Source organism: Colias eurytheme, chromosome 8, assembly GCF_061535395.1.
Source record: "Colias eurytheme isolate Ceu_HAF_F1 chromosome 8, ilColEury1 Martin Lab GWU primary, whole genome shotgun sequence".
Lineage (NCBI taxonomy): Eukaryota > Metazoa > Arthropoda > Insecta > Lepidoptera > Pieridae > Colias > Colias eurytheme.
In genome coordinates this window covers 9,833,321-9,847,475 of record NC_142987.1, presented here as the reverse complement: position 1 = coordinate 9,847,475, position 14,155 = coordinate 9,833,321, and the positions used below count along the sequence as shown (strand labels likewise).

The 14,155-nt window shown below is 32.7% G+C and overlaps 1 protein-coding gene across 2 annotated transcripts in view; it reads right to left on the bottom strand.

Annotated features, from left to right (window-relative positions):
- Positions 1-7,144: 7,144 nt before the first annotated feature.
- The window catches only part of LOC149906734 (solute carrier family 23 member 2), a 48,035-nt gene continuing 41,024 nt past the window's right edge, over positions 7,145-14,155 (bottom strand). For both annotated transcript variants that reach the window (XM_090104908.1, XM_090104909.1), the window contains 3 exons: positions 13,932-14,150; positions 8,129-8,243; positions 7,145-7,350 (listed from right to left, as the gene is read on the bottom strand). In XM_090104908.1, coding sequence (XP_089961034.1) covers positions 7,263-7,350; positions 8,129-8,243; positions 13,932-14,150 — 422 coding nt within the window. In that variant the 3' untranslated portion in view covers positions 7,145-7,262. The remainder of the gene's footprint in view (positions 7,351-8,128; positions 8,244-13,931; positions 14,151-14,155) is intronic.

Genomic DNA, 14,155 nt, shown 5'->3' with positions numbered 1-14,155 from the left:
TCTGCGCTAGGACTGGCCGCCGCGCCCCGGCCGCCGGCGGCCGGCGGTCGATACGCGCCCCCCGCCCAACAGGTCCATGCGTGCGCCGGTTGTAAACCGCTTTGTGATGTGTAAACATTGCATTGCTGCAATTGCATCTTGAAACCAAAGCTCTTGATGGTACATGATAGATGGATGAAGCCACTTGATGGGGGACAAAGGATCCCTTAATAGCGAGTGGCTATAATGATGATTTTGAACAAAGAAATGTCTGTGGTCTTAGGTACACGACGCGACGGGTACTAAGATTTTATTTGATGAGATTTGGTCGATTTTTGTCAGGTCGTTGATCTTCAATCAATCATCGTTGATCAGTTATCGAAGAAGCATAATCTGATATTAAAATTACATTTAAATATAAATAGCCGAATTTTTTTCCTGATTGTTATCAAATTATGTTATTGTAATTAAAAAAATGGAGTACCTACATTCCTACATAATATCCTATGACCTATCGGGGAGTCATAAATTCAAGACCTTTCTTCCGGTGCGTGACGTCACTTTTTTATGTAGCTTTTATCCTCACCTCAAACATTCTACTTGTATTTTTAATTAAGGTTTCAAATACTTTTCACATAATAATGTAAAAATTTATAGGTTGACTGATTATTTTTTGCATTGTTCCAGATATCAAATGAAAGTTACATTTTGCTGGGCTTTATATTATTATCGAGTGTATTCAATAAATATTAACAAGCAAAAAGCTTCTCTGCCAAAGTTCAGCAGTTGTAAAATGCTTTTTAATAAGCTTTTCGAATTAAATTAGTTACTACTAGGCCACTTCAAATTCTTATGATCAGGAAATTTGTTATTTATCGATAATATGGTAGAATGTAGTTGTACCTACATTTACCTAGGTACTAGATGAAAAGTGTATTTTCTTTTTAAAAGAAAGAACTTTAGCCTTTTGTTGTTCAAAGGAAAAAGTAAATTAAAAACCCTTTACATTTTTTCCTGGAAGGGGTGACTCGATAACCCTATTATAAAGTGACATTACTGCGAGGAAAAAGTAAGAATGATTTTATTGACAGGGGAAGGAATACGCCACTCACCCTTACAGTATTGAAGGCATTTTTACAAGTCAATATCTTGTATGATAATGTTTGTGCGACCCTCACTACCATAAAACATAACAATAAAAAACGAAGCTTCTATATTATGTAGGTATTTTATTATTATGGTATAACCTATATTATCTGTGGCAAGCATTAGCAATGCCAGTGTGTTGGCAATAATTCCATGAAATAACAATGCTGGGTTATCAAAAGCCTTAAATATCTAGTAAATATACATCTTTATTGCTTTTTTATTTCCTTTTTCTTTCTTCCTGATATTAATATTACATAGAGTATAGACAATCTTCTTCTTCAATAGTTCAATAGTTCTTCACTAGAAATAAATCTTTATAAGATATTTTTTTCACTAGGCAATGATGTTTCATTTATATTATTTACCGCTACCCGACCGCTAGGTCCGCCCCGGCTTCGCTCGTGGTACATATTTACGTTTTCTCTACATAAGAACCATCCTCGTACTTCAAGGAATATAATAATTATCGAAATCGGTGCACCCGTTCACGCGTGATGCCGTGACTAAGGAAAACGGGTTTCATTCATAGATAGTTCTATTTAAATAAAAAAATATCAATTCATAAATCTAAATATAAATCTAAATTACGTTAAAGTAAATGACGTGTTTATGTCCCATATTTCTCATCAACCAAACAATAGAAATATGTATACTTAAGCATAATATTTGTTTCAGTAGATGACAACGAGCTTTCTGCTTCATCACTGGAGCTTAATTATCTAAATATATCTTAATTATTGAGAAACTGGATAAGACATGTCTCCTAGATTATTATCTAAATTAGAAAAAGCCGATGATCATTGCGAAAATTATTTTTTCAATCGATTTAACAAATACTGATGAATCTATCAAACCCGAGTAACTACATATACGCAACACAGTATTTAAATTCGTTGCAAACTTGTAAACATTCCCTAAATTATTGCCCCAAAGTTCTTTAAATTGAGATTAAAAAAATATCTAAAAAAATACAAGTTACTATAAACAAATTCTCAAAAAAGCTATCAAATAATCTTATATATAAAAATGAATCGCAAAATGTGTTGATAAGCGCATAACTCGAGAACGGCTGAACCGATTTCGATAATTCTTTTTTTATTATATTCCTTGAAGTACGAGGATGGTTTTTATGTAGAGAAAACGTAAATATGTACCACGGGCGAAGCCGGGGCGGACCGCTAGTTATGAAATATTAAAACTTCGTATACATCTTAATGGTCCGGGAGCCAGCAGCAGATTTTATGACCAAGTTCCTCTCAAGCGGTAATTAGTAAAATGCATCAAAGTATAGTATTATGAAGCCTCGTGAACGTCAACAGGAGCTCGGTTGGGGGGAAGAGCGGTTGTAGCCTCCCGTATCAGCTGACGGTTTTTCCACCAAGATACAGCCAGCTGACATATATATTTATCCACAGTTACATATAAGCTATCATCAGGTAAATTTTTGTTTGAGAGGAAATAACGGAAAATAAATTTTTCTTTAAATTTAACTTTCATGTTCGAGACAGCAGCTGACGTATAATACACCATGTTGTAACCAGCTGACTATTTTTTTTCGTTGAGATATACAATTTGACAAATTTTTAGCTGAGAGGAAATGAATGAATGAATGTATTTTTTTTCCTATGTGCGTGGGAGGCTACAACCGCTCACCCCCCCAACCGAGCGCCAGCTGACGTTCACGAGGCTTTATAATACTATACTCTCATGCGTCTGACGAATTATCTCTTGAGAGGAAATAGTTAACCAAATTTGCACCTGGCTCCCTAACCATAATCAATTATTGGCGGCTCACATGGCGTGACAGCCTGCAGGAAAGCTTAATGCGATCAAACACTTTTCCACTTGAATGACCTAACCTAGTTCTGCGTAACCATATATAGGCTTAAAGTAAAGTTTTTGTGCATGTACTCCTGAGAAAAGAAATTTAAATACTGATGGTATTTATCACATAACATATTTGTATTGTACTGATAAATTCAAAAAAAGTTTCTTATTACTCTTAGAAAACAATTTACTTAACTAGACGTATGACTTTTTATTAATAATACATGAGATATTACAGTAATACCTATTAGTACCTGAAACCCTGTAATATTAGTACCTGAAACCCTAGTTTCACTAAGATTACAAAACGCGCTTTACACACTGCACACATTGTAATCCTTAATTTCAAAACCTAATCATATATTCCTGCCCTACAAAACCACCTTTTTAATACGCTACATGTACCAACATTTCATAAAAATTTCTCTTATCTCAAGAATACTTATGATTGAGGCTTATTTTACAAGAGCTTTGCGACGATGAATCGCTCACAATCCGTATGGTTTTTACGGATCTAAAAGGTATTTTATGTCAATTGTACTTGTTCAGTTCCTCATAAAATCTCCATGAGCTAATGGGCTTCACTTTACGACCAGGCTAAGTGCGTTTCTAATAGAAGTCAATTTTTATTGTAATCGAATTCAAAATGTACAGGAAAGTAAAAAGTCAGTAGATTTTCAAAAACTACATGTTATGATAATAACTTTTAATGATTATTACTAATAAAGTAATTTTTAACTAAGCTCATAGTTTTGTAAAAGCACCAACAGTTTTTTATTTTTGTGTTAAAAAATCAAAAACTGTTGGTTGTTTGTATTTTTGTAAACGCTTATAAACGGACAGATTTAATTCAATGATTGGTATACTTTTCAAGGATTGGTGACAGTAATAATTTCATGTGTACCTACACAAATACTTTAAAAAAAATAGTAGTTTTATAATTTTTATCCCGATCACGGAAGGTTATCACGGGATAGGTTACTGCGTGACGTGAAAACGGGGAACGAGGGAAGTGATATCAAGTTCCGATATAAATCACTCACACTCACATTTATTTTCGTTATAAACTTCGCTTATATCTCTCTCTGTCATTAATCTATAAATCGAAATTGATCTAAAGACTTTAGACTGTGACTTTAACTGTGAAAATGAATCGTTTCATTTATACAACGTTTCTTATATGAACGTACGTTCTTCCTGATGAATTTTGACACATAACATACCCATAAAAAAGGGGAACTATATTTTCTATCACCAAAATTTATATTTGTCATCAAGTTGTATCACCTAATAAATAGATCTATCACCACGAAATATTTTCGTTCTCAAATAAACAAAAATTGTTCCCAGGTATGAATTATCAAATTAATATTATTATGTGTAAAATAAGAGATCGATAACCAATAAAATTATATTGCATTACATGAATATAAACTTCGTTCTTATAATAACAGTTTTGTTACTTAAATAATAGCTCTGTGCTCAGAATGGTAGATCTGTCACCAAATAAATCGATTATCGATCCCTGACTGCGACTCTTTTTTATTTGATATTTTGTTACCAATACAGTAGTAACATTTTATTTCGTTCAGATATTAAATTAATAGTATTCGTTACCAATTTAATACATCAATTTAGAATTTTAATGAAAAAATGATCAATTTACTATTCTGTCTTTCTAATTATCTAATTTCTATCTTTAATTAAGTGTTTTATCTACTATTCTGCTAGCCATAAGCCAGCTATTTTAAACCAGCGCTGATTGTTCAGTGGTAATTATTTTAAACAATAAATATTGATTATTTTGACTTTAATTGTTTTATTTACTACTCTGCTAAAAATTTTATTTAAATATAATTTATATATACTACCAGTGGAAATTTAGAACCTTGGTAGTCTAGTTAAGTAGCAGAATCTTTTGGTTGAAACGATCATGACAACCCTAATTTTTTATTTGAACTTAATGCAATTTTCTAGTAACATAATATGATTTATTGGTGATCTCTTTAAATTAGTTTGCTTAAATACTTATTAGGACACACCTATTATAATACATACAAAAACATTTATTTGGTACTAGACCTTATATCTCAGGATTTAAGGTGATTTATTGTGGAACTGATTTTGCATTGTTTGGTGACTACATTTTGGTGACAGATCTACTATTTTGAGGACAAACCCTATTATTTAAGAAACACAAAACTAATTAAATTGGTGATAGCTTAAATGATACCCATAAAAAAGCGTGTGTGCCGAGCACATGTGTCAGAAGTGAAACTTCTTGGCAACATTCAAAGACGGTATTGCCGTAATCAGACCTTGAAATTTTACTCTCACCGAGCCTAAAAGAGTTTCACTTCAAAAAAGCCCACAACTAAAAAATATCTAGCTTATAAGTTATACAGTACCTACCAAAGAGACAGTTTATATACTGTGTATATTGTAGAAGAACTTACATAATCCCGTCACCCTTCATATTATCGCAGCATCCGTCTAGTCTCTATTAGCCACTTGCATTAGCATTCAGTGTGTGTCGCGTGGGTGCGTTATTTTGTAAGGCAACTTTCATACTATTGACATAGATAACTATACTGGTAGGTACTATGTATTGTTTAATTTTTAAAGTGAAACTTTTATTACATCGTCTCAAACTTTTTGGTCTGTGTAGCGCATGTCGCGTGACGGTCGGCTGCCGAGTAGGTATAAAGCAGTGTTCGGTTTCGGTTTCACTTTTACCGTGGTTTCATAAAACCACACAACATTTTTAAAGTGAAACTTTTATTACATCGTCTCAAACTTTTTGGTCTGTGTAGCGCATGTCGCGTGTATCGCGGCTGCCGAGTAGGTATACCTACTCGGCAGCCGACCGTCACGCGACATGCGCTACACAAAGCAGTGTTCGGAACCGTTCGAACAGTTTCACTTTTACCGTGGTTTCATAAAACCACACAACATTTTTTTTTATCTGAAAACTTCTGTAGGTAACACTCTTTGGTAGGGGAAGATATTATGAATTCGCTTCATCGACATGCTGATGTTATGATAAAGAATTTAGTGGAATCAGCTAATACCTGAGTACTGAATGTTGTTTCTGAACAAAAAATCGGTAATAATTTCTTTATTTTTGTATGATGTGTCATTTCTTCACATTACTACGTTGCTATGTTATAATTTTCAATCTATCTTTATGCTTAATCAGCCTAAAAATGAACGGAAAATCATCTACTGAAGAAACTTTCTGATTTATGACCACGGTAGGTGTTTATACCTACTTAATTCATCAACTCACACTAATTTATATTTCCTAGTTAACTTCGATAAAATGGCATGTTTTTAGCGTTTGTGATCTTCTTTATAGTTGTAGTGATCTTGTTTTGGCGCAATAAAAATGTTTTATTAGAGATAGTGTGTACGGCGCCTTAGTTCCAAATATGGAGCAAAATGGTTACGGGAAAATGAACCATATTTTGTAGGAATAAGGTTGTAAATCCAACGTGCAATATAATCCTGTTTACTCTTTGGTATTCGATAAAAAGCTGGGAAATTAATAGGTAGGTAAGTGATTTTTTTCGATGTGTATTAATAACGTCGAGTTGTCTATCCAGTATTTATGAAGAATCCTTAGTTTTAGTTTTCAAAAGAATCCATCAATATTATGTTTAGATTTTTCTTTCTAAATTCAGGAAAAGCTCGACTTTAATATGTTTTATATAGAACGTAGATAGTACGAAGCCTAAATGCTCTTTTAAGATAATTTTGTCAAAAGCCAAACACATTGAGTTACTATGTAGGTACGTACTAGAGAAGGCATCGCTACTACACTATTTGTAACACGAGTTAGAGCCAATGGGCTGTCTAACACCGAAAGAATTTTTCAAATCGGACCAGTAGTTCCCGAGATTAGCGCGTTCAAACAAACAAACAAACTCTTCAGCTTTATAATATTAGTATAGACTAGCCGCCCCACGCGCGCCCCGCACCGCCGCGATTGTCGCACAGATTTTGTTCGTGGTATCCTCTCTATACGTAGTAATAATACCTCAATGGCCAAACACGAGTTTTTTATACTCTGACTAAAATTCCAGATGATAGCTTAAGTATTTGGAATACTCAAGCATTTATCATCGAATAGAGAATTTTCGATCAAATTCAAAACTTGTATAGGTTTTTAAAAATAAAAACAAAAAACTGAATAATAAATCATTTAATACAATTCAACTATTAGATTCTACAATATCGCCGAAAATCATAAATCTTTGCTCTTCCTTCGGAAATCAATTCCAACTTTTAGTTCTTTCAATATTCTTTCAACTTTCCTTCTTTCGTTTGAACAAAGCTGTGAATTTGCCCGCTTCGTATGTTGGCATGAATGGTAAATATGTTGTCCAATTCCATCTGAAATTAAATAATTACTTTAAAATGGGAGAGGTATAAGTTAGTTGTATCAATAAGGAAAATATTTGCAAGATTCAACTTTATACTATAGAGTTCTATAAAAAAGACGTGTGGCACTCGGGGACTGCCGCGGTAAAGCTATTGCATGCTATGCCTTCAAGCCACACCTCCGTGTCCGTCGGAGTGGGGAGCGTGAGGTTTTTCGTTACTAAATTTCTGGATTCAGTCCCCGCACTCAGGCCCGCGATAGAAGCTATGCAATAGCTTAATAATAACTTTTAAATGGGAGAGATATAAGTTAGTTGTATCAATATAAAGGAAAATATTTGCAAGATTAAACTTTATACTATAGAGTTCTATAAAAATTTCTACAGTTCTATAGAAAGCGTTATCGAAATATTTTCCTTTTCCAAAAACGCAATCATTGAACGTCCAATAATATATTATTATGGTGTACTTGCTTCCTACGTATTTTAATTAAGAATAAAAAAGGGGGTAAAATTATTAATTTAATCGCAAAATAAAAGAACTAAAAAAGGGTCGTAAATGTTAGAAAAAGTGTCGTGACAACTTTTCGTAAGAATTTTTTCCGTCTAGTCCCCTTTCACGACGCACGGTAAGGAACTTCGTTCCAATAATTGAAAATTATTTTTGAGAAAGCTAAAAAAAACTTTTTTAAGTATTAAAATTTTCATAAATTAAGAAACAAATTTCTTCGCGTACACAATAATTGAAAGCTTTTTATTTAAGAAATAAATAAACATAATAATTAATATACCTTCGTATAAAACTCATGCCCACAGGAAAGTCATAAGTATCTCCTGTACTAGCACCAACCGCTTCGAGACACATTTCTTGAGCCCACTTGTCCAAGCCACGCTCTTCCCGAGTACCTGAGAGACGAATTGACAAACAATATATTATAGATCCATAAAATATTTTTGTAACCAGTGGACAAACTAACGGCAACAACTTTCATCGCATATATTTTATGAAAGAGAGGTTTTGTTATGTGTGTGTGTGTGTGTGTGTGAATCTTATCATTCATCATTTCATCTTATTAATTGATAATGAGGTTTATGATGAGGTTTATGTTTAGGATAAAAGCGTAAGACAGACAAACCGACAAACATCTATCAAATTATTTTAAGTATGGATAGTAAAAGTTATTCACATTCATTTATAAATTATTATCTACTTTTATTGATACTCTGCATACGTGATAGCTGATATCGATACATGTTTGCAATTTATTCAAGTGCTTTTGAATGAAAATACTTTGCCCAATGTATTTGTATTGTATATGAACAAATATTGGAATTCGACAAACAGATAATTGGAGTAAAAAGTAAAAAAAACACTTATGGGGCCTTCCATAAATAAATTAAAATTGAAAACGAAAAATTTGAAATCTGAATTGGAATCAAACTTAATAATAAGTTTATGATTCCAATTGAAATTTCTAATTTTTTGTTATATGTTTATATATCTATAGAAATTATTAGAAGAATCAATAAATAAATAATTTAAAATATGTACATTATAATTTGTCTCAAGCTGTACAAAATAAAAATCCTTAGAGTAGAGGACGTATAAGTTTGTTACACGCTACACATACAAAATAACAATAAAGAAGTTACAAACACAAAATTGCCTTTAGAACCGGTACATTTACGTATTTTGCCAATTTTGAAGTGGGCGGAATACGGAGTGAAATAAATAAAATGTAAAGGAAAGTATCCAAAGAGCAAAGGGCAAATGGAGGATCGATGGGCCATCAAATATGTATGACAGATATCTCTAGTAGGTATATTATTGGGATGTTTTTATGATGTGAGGTAGTTCTGTTTTTTGTGCGTATTTGAATAAGTTTTATGAATTGGAATTAATATCGTGGTATATTAAAGCGTAAACGGTTGGATTGACTTTGATGAAAATTGGTAAGCAGATAGGTAAGAGTTGATGCGGAATTAAAAACTTTTTAGTTGATGAACTTGTTACATATTATTTAGTTACTCGAATAATAACAAATACATAGGCTACAAGATATTATAATATATAGTAGGTAAACTCAAACTCAAACTCAAACATTTATTTATTCAATTAGACTTCTTCTAGAAGCACTTTTGAAACGTCATTAAGTACATGTTTTTAACATTTACCACCGATTCGGAAAGCAGTATCTACGGAGAAGAATCGGCAAGAAACTCCATAGTTGCTCTTTTTAATCATGTCAGATTTACAATTTTACAAATTACATAATATGTAATATATATCATAATATACCAAAGAACTGTCCTGTGGTTTTCACGCGACAACCCTCAATGGGTCTTTATCGTCCATATATTCCTGAATACTGTAGTACGCTCTCTGAACTAGTACATTTTTTATATAAGATTTAAATTTAGAACTACTAAACTCTTTAATATTATGAGGAATTCTGTTGTAAAAGCGTATACCTTGGCCCATAAATGAATTTTTAACTTTAGCTAGCCGGAATAATGGCATTTCAATTTTATTTCTGTTTCTTGTGTCATAACAATGTCTATCTCCTACTTTTGTGTGTAAGTAAGCGTTATTATGTACATATAAAATATTATTAAATATATACTGCGACGGTACAGTAAGGATACCAGTATTCTTAAAGAGATCTCTTAGTGAGTCTCGAGCACGCAAATTATATACAGAGCGTATGGCTCTTTTCTGTAATATAAATATAGTTTCTATATCTGCAGCCCTGCCCCATAGCAGAATTCCATAGGACATTATGCTATGAAAGTAGCTAAAGTAAACCAATCTAGCCGTTTCTTCATCGGTGAGATGCCTTATTCTTCTAACTGCATATGCAGCTGAGCTGAGCTTAGCAGCGGTGGTGGTAACATGGGCCCCCCATTGAAGCTTCTCATCTAATGTCAAACCAAGAAAAACAGTCGATTCCACAGGGTATAATACCTCCCCGTTTAAAATAATATTCCTTTTCACCTTTTTTACATTTGGGAGGATAAATTCTACACAATTTGTTTTTTTTGTATTTAATAGTAAATTATTAGAATTAAACCAATTGGATATGCGTAAAAGAGCAGAGTTTACTTCGTCAACATTTGTGTCATGTCTATCCACATTAAAAATTAATGAGGTGTCATCTGCAAACAGTACTATTTCACACATATCCTGCAAATAATAAGGCAGGTCATTAATATACACTAAGAACAAAAACGGTCCTAAGATAGATCCCTGCGGAACACCTATGTTAATCGGCGCACCGCGAGATTTCTCTCCATTAACGACAACGGTTTGTACCCTGTTCTGAAGATATGAAGCTATGAGATCCTGAGCTAAACCTTTGATACCATAAAAATTTAGTTTCCGTAATAGAGTGGAATGTTCTACACAGTCGAAAGCCTTAGAAAGGTCGCAGAATATCCCCAAAGCATTCTTTGAATTTTCCCATGCTTTGTATATATGTGATAAAAGAGCTACTCCGGCATCAGTGGTAGAGCGCCCCTTTGTGAAACCATACTGTTTGGCGTGCAGTAAACCATTTGATGCAAAATGACTATTTAATTGGTTTAAAATTAGTTTCTCGAAGACTTTGCTCAAAGTTGGTAATATGGAAATTGGCCTATAGTTATTACTGTCTTCTTGGTCACCACTTTTAAATAAAGGAATAACTTTGCTAAACTTTAGTAAATCAGGGAATATACCACAGTCGCAACACTGATTAAATATAAACGCTAGTTGATTGGCAATGTTTTCTATGATATTATTTACTAAATTTACAGACATACCCCAGAGATCACATGTTTTTTTTAAATTTAATGTTTTAAAAGTTTTAACAATTTCATCAGCAGTCACGTGTCGCAATTCAAATAATTTGTTACACTCAGCAACGTGATCCCTCAATAAAGACTCTGCAAGCGCTGAAGACGAATTTAAATTCTTAGTTAAACTAGCAGGGACACTACTAAAGAAATCTTCAAAAGCAAGCGCAACATCAGCACTTTTGTCAATGACCCTACCAGAGTTGACAAGTTTTATGGTACTATCGTTTGATCGGATTTTGCCCAATTCACCATTAATAATTGTCCACACCGTTTTAACTTTATTGTCAGAGTTGTGTATTTTGTCTCTGATATACAAACTCTTGGCAGTGAAACAAACTTTTTTAAATGTTTTTGAATAATTTCTAACATAACTAAGAAATGCCAAGTCTTTGTTATATTGTTTCATACCATATAACTCGTAAAGAACGTCCCTGCATCTGTGTATACTAGGAGTTGCCCATTGGCTGAATGGTAAATCCTTTGTAATAGTTAAAGATTTAATTTTAAATATTTTTTCATATTCACTATGAATGAACTTAAAAAGATTTGTAAACATTTCACAAGGATTTTTATGAAAGGATTGATTATTCAGGTCAGGTAGTTTATTATCAATATTATTTCTAAATGTATGAATGCCTTTTCTAGTTATAGGCCTAACATTAATTCTTTTAAATGTAGGTATGCAATCCCATTCAAAAACTACTTTCTGGCCACAGTGATCCGAAGTTAGCGTGTTGAGAATATATTTTTCTAAACATTTGCAATCACAGTATATATTATCAATACAAGTTGCAGAAGTAGGTGTTATTCGTGTGGGCTCATCAAAAAGTTTATACAGATTAAATGAATGAAACAAATTAACTATTCGTGTTGCCGTTTGTGTGTGTGAAAGTAAATCAATATTAAAATCACCACATACTATTACCTTCTTTTTACTCCTGCCTAAACGCTTTAATATTTCTTCCATGACTGTCTCAAACAAATTATAGTCACTGGAAGGAGGTCTGTATACGCAAACAATAATGTAACGCTCAAGCTCAACACAGGACAGTTCAATGGTGCGTTCTACAGAAAGGCTAACAATGTCAGTTCGTTCCTTGCATTTTAAACTATTGTGTACAAAAATAAGAGAACCTCCATGAATAGCATTTGTCCTAAAGTATATACTTTTTAATTTATAATTATCAATATTTATTAACAACTGACATTGTTTAAGCCAATGTTCTGTTACACAAAATATTTTAATTCTATTATGATTTAAAAATAATTCTATTTCTAATAATTTGCTAGCCAAGCCTTGAATATTTTGATGTACAATGGAAAAAGGCTGCTTAGCTGTTGTCTTACATACTAGTTTAAATCTAGCTTAGGGCTAGTTTGTCTATCAACACTTAACCTAGGTTGATGTATATAATTACTACTACATAAAATTATAGTAGATCGACGGTCTGCTACTGAACATGTATCAGACTGGTTAATAATTTTATATGCTATTAACATAGCAAGTTCTCTCTTATATCTAGATGGCAGATACACTGTATTCTTTGTCAAACAAAAAGATTTTATACAAGAATTTATGTCAAAATATATAAATGCATCACTATGATGATTTGTTAAATTATATAATTTTAAATTGATATTATAGATAAATTTGTTTTGATTTTGTGTCAAACCAGGCAAATATGGCAATGTAGGTATATACAGTGTGCAAATTATAGGGAATTTTGCTAAAAGGAAACATTACTTCATTTTTAAAAAGATATAGAACTGCATTCATAGATTTTTCGAAAAAAAAAATACTTTGACCGGGAATCGACTAACTAAAAATGAAAAAAAAATTTGAAATTTCTTATTTTAATTTAAAATCTATTAAAATCGACTTAGACAATGTTAAAGACAATTTATTCCTAATTTATCGTAAAAATATTTGCTCTTAGAAATAGAAATACACATGGAATTGAACATTTTTTATTGTATCATCAACACTATGTCAACATAAAGAACTTTACTAATTTTAACACTATTTAACTTATAAATTGTTCAAAATGAGACATCTTATTACAAGCAAAACAATTAATGAAAAATGCAAAATAATACCTAATCGAATTTAAATACTGCGGTCTTGCACAGCAAACCTGTTTAAAACGTCCTAATTACTATAAAACTTCAATAAAAAAGAAACTTCTAAAAAATAAAATATGTGCATTATAATAAATAAATAAATTATTATTTATCTATTACCAATTAAATTCATGTTTAATAAAAAATATTCAGGACACTTTGAGAAAGTTATAACTGGTTGTTCAGTCACACCCCGGACACTCCATACAAAATTATCGTTTTGACAGTCACACTGTAGAGACAATGACAGTCACAATGTGTGTGTTAACGCTTTATGGTTGGCACATTTTTGACTAGCGTAAAAAAAAATTGGCGTTTTTCTGATGAAAAACATCCGTAAACAGCACAATATCTAACCATTTTCTACGAAAAACGATAATCACAAATCCAAAATAATAAAATTACTTTATGTCAATTTGATTAATGTTGTCAATCTTCGTTGCGTATCGTCCCTGTAGAAAAATGTGGACCATTTATAGCCTGATCGCGCGGGGTGAGGTAAGTGTTTAATTTTGGCGGGAGGCGGAGAGTGTCCGTTCTGTAGCGTTTTGCTACTATCATGTATTCAGTGGTTCAGTGTTCACGTGACAGACGGACAATTTTTCGTAGACCTTGATGTGCCCATGGGTCACTTACCAGGTATCACATTATCCAGGACACATCCAACCACTCCCCCCACCAGGATGGATGTAGACAACAACACTTGCAGCACAGCATCCAAAGCTTCGAAGCCTGTATGTATGGCATGGTGGGATGACATCCAACGGGTCAGAACGAGTGGAAAGAAAAGGCTGAAGCCAATGATGTACAGGTTACGGGAACTGTTCAGGTTCACGTATTGTAGGGCGGAGAGACCTAAA